Here is a 7,040-nt window from a genome sequence, read left to right as displayed (position 1 = left end):
CGACTGTAGCTTTTTTTCCCCAAAAACTTTGTCTTCAAAATAAGGGTGCGTCTTATATTCCGAAAAATACGGTAATCTAAATTATTCAGTACATTTAAAGAAAAACGTTATTCAACGATGGTTAATTGGCCTTATATATTCAACACCATATACAGAAGACGACAACCACTTTGAGAAAAAGGTTTACTAGACAGTATACATTAGCACTGCAAGTTTAAATAGCTCAAAGAATTAAACTAATGAAAGTTAAAAGAACTTGTAGAATGACGACAGGTAAAGTGATATAAAACGGTCCCCTTCGACAAAAGTAAAACGGTTACTTTTGTATATCATCAGTTATGAAGTGCTGCCATCTAGAGTGAATTATATGTAGCTATTGTTTACGTAACCCCGTTCATAAACACACTGGCGGATGGGAATGATCAAAGCTTCATTTAATTTTTACTGTTTTTTCTTTTTTGAATAACTTCGATCTAAGATAAGCACTTTGAATTTTTTATAATCACAGAGTAGATATTTCATGGAATTTCACTTTGTTGATTTCAAACAATGAGGAATTCTAGACAGCTGATATATGGCGCAAAAGAAAGATTATCCATGTGCAACAATTTTTTTTATTATTATTTTTTGTGATTGATTTACGAGTTCATTAGGGTCCATCTTACCTCCCATTAATGACGTACGTTTCCGCCATAGGGTCGCCCGCAACGTATATTATTACTCTACAATCACTGGTCCCCATAATGTGCGGCTTGTACAAAACCTTTCCGATCTCTATCAAGAGTAATTAAGTGATTATTTAAGTTATTTAAATGCAGCATTTCTTTTAACTCTATTTTCTCGGTTTGTTTCTTTGTTTGGAAAGTTTTGGAGCTTGCAGCACCCAAACTTGGCAAGCGGATTTGAGGTGGCCAGGAGGTGTCTATCTATATGGCTTAGCCTCCTCCTAACACCCATGGGGGGTGGGGGGCTAAAACGCGCCAGGAATGTCATTCAGGCATGACGAAGTCTAGCAATAACTTTTCTGAGTCGCTGAACCTGAATCTAGCATCGTAATTAAGTTTTTCTGACCCTCGACCCTCCCCTAAGGATCTCGGGCGTAATGTTTAAAATTGTATTCAAATCTTTACTCACAAAATAGTGGGACCAAATCTGACACACGTGCTTAGGTACCACAGACGATTGTACTAACGAGGTTTGTTTGGGTATAGACTCCCCTTGGGGTATCTATAAAAGAAATTGGGGAAATTGAAGGGGATTAATCGGTACATCGGGACATCTGAGAATCATGAGAGGGCCATTGAAACCCGCAGCGGAGTGCAGGATGTTATGCTAGTTGCAATTTTTGGGCCAATCTTACATCTACGAGTAAAACAGCTCAGAAACACACACACAAAAAATGCATTTCATCAATATCAAAAAAAAAGTGTATGTCTAAACTTTGTTTAAGTAGAAATGACATTTATAATAAAAGGGATTCATTTTAAAATATTTTATTTTTTCATGACATTCATCTCAATAGGTAAAAACCACATTTAAAGTTAAAGTGGTAAACTTCCTCTTCTACTATAAGTGCAAGCAAGCTACACCAGTATGAATGACTTCTAATCCTGAAAACTATATTTGCTTATCAGCGTAAATACAATACCCACTGGCGTTCAACGGTAAATGTGATGGTTTATACGCTAAAGTTCTAGTTTCGATACCCCAGAGGACAGAGCACAGATAAACTACCTTGTAGCTTTGTGTTAAAACAATAAACGAACAAACAAAGCCGAAAACACTTTAACCAATTTCGTTAAAAGACAAGTACTTGGCCAGAATAATCTCTAATTATTGCTTATCAGATCCCTAGTGTACACAGTAATTAATGAATAAAAAATTTGTAAGTGTATTTCCTTATTTATTTTGCATTACAGATTTTCGTTAATCACTGTTGCTGTTTCAAAATAAATAATTATCATTCCAAAGTATTTCGAGGATGTGTCTAATCGAATGTAAACACTAATTAATATGTAATAAGTCATCAAATTATAGTTATTTCTTACAAAACTGTGACAGTATAGAATACATTCCTGTCAATAATAGTGGTTTAGTCACATACAACTTTAAAACAAGTCTGTCAATCTCCCCTACACTAACACCAAATTTTTACCAGGCTGTGCTTTTACTAATATAGCTTATAAACTTATAAGTATAACAATGATATAATGATGCAAAGCCTAACAATACTATTCTAAGTTTGTTTCTAAACAGAACATCTAATTAAAAAAGAACAAACAGCAAATAAATGCACAATATCTTGAGCTGACTAATATTAAAACAAAAAGCATTTCCTGCTAGTCAGTTCTCACTAACAAAAGTTAGACCAATTATGGTTTGAAAACTGATTATTCCTTGTTTATTTTGTTTGTTAGATGGGTACTCTCTATGCTTTGGTTGTAACCAATGTAATGGAATTTTGATTATTATTTTTTGGTTTCACGAAAACTTTAGCATTGATACGTAACAGAAAATTGATTTGAATAATCATGACGCTTTTTTTTACTAGTTACAATAACTACAAAACTAAGACATGTTATTACTAATACCAGTTCAGTAGTACCAACGCAAAAACCGTTTCCCTTACTAACACTGTGACACTGACAGTAATAGTAGTTACCGAGTGCCAAGGTAAGGTCAACATGTCTGGCTTAGAAATAAGTTATATTTCGTAAAGGACTTAATGTAAACCAGTTTATGGTATTAAATCACAAAAGAATTAAGTTTGTTTATTTATGATTTCATTATTATTAAAGTTTGCTCTTCATCTAAGCATGTACGGTGGAATAATAACTTACCTGTGCATTTGGGTCATTTTCTCGTTTAGCCCATATTCCTCCATTAGCAAGCCCTGCAATAACTGCTATCCTACACTGGACCTGAGAACAGATATGATCATCAACGTATACTTGCCAAGACATAATAAATAAGTTTCGGTTAAAAAAAATAAAATTAAAGTTCTTTAGTTAAAATTTTCTCCAACACTTGTAACAGTGTCCGACGTTTAAACAAAAGTAGTGTAACTCTAGTACGTCCTTGCCGGCTTCGTAAGTTGTCTGTTGTATTCTTCCGCTACCCAACATTCACCAATTAGGTTAAGAAGCACATGAGATGTGAACCATTTGGCGCTGGCTGTGAAAGAGAGCAGGCTTAACCATAAACCATATGTTAAAAAATGATCACATACAAATACTAATATTATTAGTAAATTTATGTTTTTATATTTTGTGCAAGTGACTTCAAATTTAAAAGAGGGAGTAAAATTCATTCGAAATTATAATTTATTAAAAACAACAGCTGAGTTAGTAAAACTTAGATTATATTGTTATCACTACATTGCTTTATTATCAGACAAACGCTGTCAATGGGATTAGTTTCTTTCGCGTATAATTCTACTTGTATCTTATTTCTTACGCGCCAAACGTCTTTATGAGTCATATTTACGTCACTGATTGATGTTTATTCAGCTAAAATGCTGCCATCTTTTAGGTATTGAACTAATTAATTTGACTAAAACTGTTGATTTCGAAAATACCAACAAATGTTGTTTTAATCTGTTGAAATATGGTTTAAAAAACATTACAGTATTTTATTTAATTAAATTTTGTATATAATTTTGGAGTACAATTCTAGTTTAACATTTTTGTTTGTAAATTATGTTATTTGAACTGTGTAATGCACGTTCATTTCTTGATTTTTCAGTGACCTCAAAGTGAATTGCATAAGGTAATTATAAGATACAGTCATTCTTATCTTTGATGGAAATATAAATATAACTTATGGCAAAATTAATTAACAATATTAGCTTAACTTCTAAATTTCATTTCTATTTGCACAAATATGAACAAGTATTTTATTTTTCATATTCATATCTTAATACTAGAATGTATTTACACTTTCTAAAAGAATTTTTGGTCTTTCATCGAAAAGATGCAATATTTTCAAAGAAAATACCATAAAATTTTTTTGGCTTTAAGTAGTCAGAATATATGAAATTTTCAAAATTTTGAGAATTGAAAAAAATTAAATTTTTAAAGAAACTATTGGATAGAGTATTTATGATGAAAGTACTAATTTTTAACATTTTGTTCGTTGTTAAGCCCACAGCTATACAATTGGTTATCTGGTATCGAAACCCAATTTTTAGCATTGCAAACACTCAGTCTTACCGCCGAGCCACATGAAGGCTTTTTAACATTGAAATTCGAATTTCTTGTATGATCAATATGATGAAATCTATTTTTATTCTTTTATGTCTCACTGATAAATTTAAAAGTATCAGCAAAATGCAGGTCCTGGACATGTTATGTAGAGAATAAATCGAATCCATTAAGTGAAGGAAAGAAAAACATACACACTAGTGAAAAAAAACGTTATTCACAGTAAAATGAATATATTGTTATTTCACCTAATGACAGGCCTCTAATTCTGCAGATTCTTTAACCCAAATCTTTATCCACAGTAAAAATTATGTTTTTATTTCACCTACTGGCAGGACGCATTCTGCCGAGACTTTATATGAGTGCTGGAGTGAGGGAAGAACTTTCTTAGAAATGCCTCATTGGACGAAGTTAACTTTGATTTACGCCGAAATTCAAACAAAACATTAAAGTGTAATATGGGTTTTTATTTCACCTTCTAGCAGGACGCATTCTGCCAATACTTTATATGAGTGCTGGAGTGAGGGAAGAACTTTCTTAGAAATGCCTCATGGGACGAAGTTAACTTTGATTTACGCCGAAATTCAAACAAAACATTAATGTGTAATATACGTGAACCCAACGCTGAAAAATCTGTAAATCGTTCCAATTTGTAGAAAGATGTATGCCACCCCTTTGTTCAGACATAAGGTTAAAGTTTCTAGCCGTTAACATATGCAATATTTACCCGAGTAAAATTATTTGTACATATTTACGACTTTCTACATTTGATTAACAAATATGTCATGGTATCTGCAGAAAACCTGCATGAGAATTTAGAAAAATAACCTGTTCGTTTTCATGCAAAGCTACACTAAGGCTAATTTTGAAATGACAGACTAGTGTGAAGGAAGCGGGAATTTATTTGACGATCAGGGTACCTGGAACTGTGGAACCTTAGTTTCACAGTACAGCAAAATATATCTAAATAAATATTACTAAAGATAGTTTCTATTCTAGTTATGGAAGGGTGAAATTCATGAGTAATTCAGTGATTACAACCCTCATTATCTCAGGGGAATCCCGCACGAAGTTTAAAATTAAACATTACTGGCCGAATTAGAGAATTAATTATAGGTCAGAAAAATGTAATATTTTTCCCCAGGAAGCACACACACGACGTGATTAACACCTACAGGAAGACAACAAGAGGATGACACAAAAATACCAGCAACAAGTAAGAACAAAACAAAAGCAGAATAAAACTGAAAAATAAGATCAAAATCACAATACAATTCAATATAATTAAAGCAATATTAAAAGAAAATAAATATATAATTAATTCAAAACAATAAAAAACTAAAAAAATGGCAGCCTGTTACACTATAAACAAAATTAAAACATTTCAAACTAAATTTTAAACTACAAATAAGAAAATAAAATACAAAGTAAAATAAAATACAGCAGAAATCCATTGCAAAAAACAAAATATGTAAATTATTTCAAAGCACAAAGATAATCATAATAAAAACACAGTTACAAAAAATTAAAATATATTTCTAAGTCAGATCTACTCGAAAATAATAGATTCTCCACCTTCTTTCAACAAGTGATCATATTGGGATTTTACCTACAAGCATATTTATTCTCCAACATTAGTGAGAAAAAAAAACGGTTTCACCACGTTTATCATCTGTTGCAAAGGGTGTCAGTGGCGTAGCAAGAGGAGGGCAGTCGCCCCCGGGCGCAGGTGTGAAAGGGCGCAAATCTCCTCTGGCCTATAATGCCTATTAATTAACAATTATGCCCTCCCCTTGGATATAGCGCAACTGCCCTACGTTAAGTAAATACGACACAGTGTTAAATTATTTGTGTGTATTACGCTTGCAGTTTTAACTTTTAAAAGACGCCATCTGAAATACAGTGAGACCGAATTGACGTACAGAAGTAAATTACACTATTCCATCATTCATCTGTAGATCAAATACAAGTCCTAGAGTACAACGTACAAGTAAGTGTATGTTCAACAAAAGGAAAATATGAGATTGATGTAACATATTAACTGGTGTGCAAGATTGGCAATATATGCAACAGGCAAGACCTAGATCTAGATCTAGTTAACATTATAGGCCTAAGGTAGTGGTTTGTAAATGTATTGGCTGATTGTAAATCATGTCTTACACCAACTAATGTACTAGACTTTAGGTCTAATTGCACTTATAATTTTATTTCTAGACCCTAGGTCCATCATCATACAAATTGTAGCCTATATTATAGGTAGACCTATACTAACTATTAAACTAGTCATTGCACTGGGACAGATCTAATGACTAAGTTAATAGATCTAGATGTAACATTTGTTCTAAAAGTTAGGCCTAATAAATCTAAATCTATAATTGATGAGGCAGGATTATATCTAAATCTGGGTAGATTCAATACAAGGTGCTTTCAATCTATGTACCCAAATCTAAGGTCTAGTTTAGATGTATAAAGCTAAATTTCTGTCATTATTATTACATCTAGATCCAAACCGTAAGCCAGCATCTGTTCCTTTTGATGGCAGCAAAGAGGTCAAAGTGCAATATTGTGAACATGCTATTTCATTGGAAAAAGAAAACAATGAATAAACTGTTCTCTCTCCCGTTGAAAGCTACAATAATAATAAACGAGAGGATTCTACTTTGTCAGAAACAAATCCATAGAATAGTGTTGCTAAGCCAAAAGAGGATGATCTAATAAATATTTTAACACACGGGGATATTGGATTTATGAAGTTTGATACAACAGACAACACATCGCACAGAGATTGTTAAAATTGGAGCACATGAATTTCAACATAAAGAAGATCCATTTGATGCT

General features: G+C 32.5%; 1 protein-coding gene across 1 annotated transcript in view; it reads right to left on the bottom strand.

Annotated features, from left to right (window-relative positions):
* LOC106468056 (profilin-2-like) overlaps positions 1-3,098 on the bottom strand; it is a 16,204-nt gene extending 13,106 nt beyond the window's left edge. The window contains exon 1 of the mRNA XM_013928454.2: positions 2,841-3,098. Within this exon, the coding sequence (XP_013783908.1) occupies positions 2,841-2,963 (123 nt within the window). The 5' untranslated portion in view covers positions 2,964-3,098. The remainder of the gene's footprint in view (positions 1-2,840) is intronic.
* Positions 3,099-7,040: the final 3,942 nt, after the last annotated feature.

The sequence above is a fragment of the Limulus polyphemus genome, unplaced genomic scaffold, assembly GCF_000517525.1.
Source record: "Limulus polyphemus unplaced genomic scaffold, Limulus_polyphemus-2.1.2 Scaffold2851, whole genome shotgun sequence".
Lineage (NCBI taxonomy): Eukaryota > Metazoa > Arthropoda > Merostomata > Xiphosura > Limulidae > Limulus > Limulus polyphemus.
This window is presented reverse-complemented; position numbering and strand designations above follow the sequence as displayed.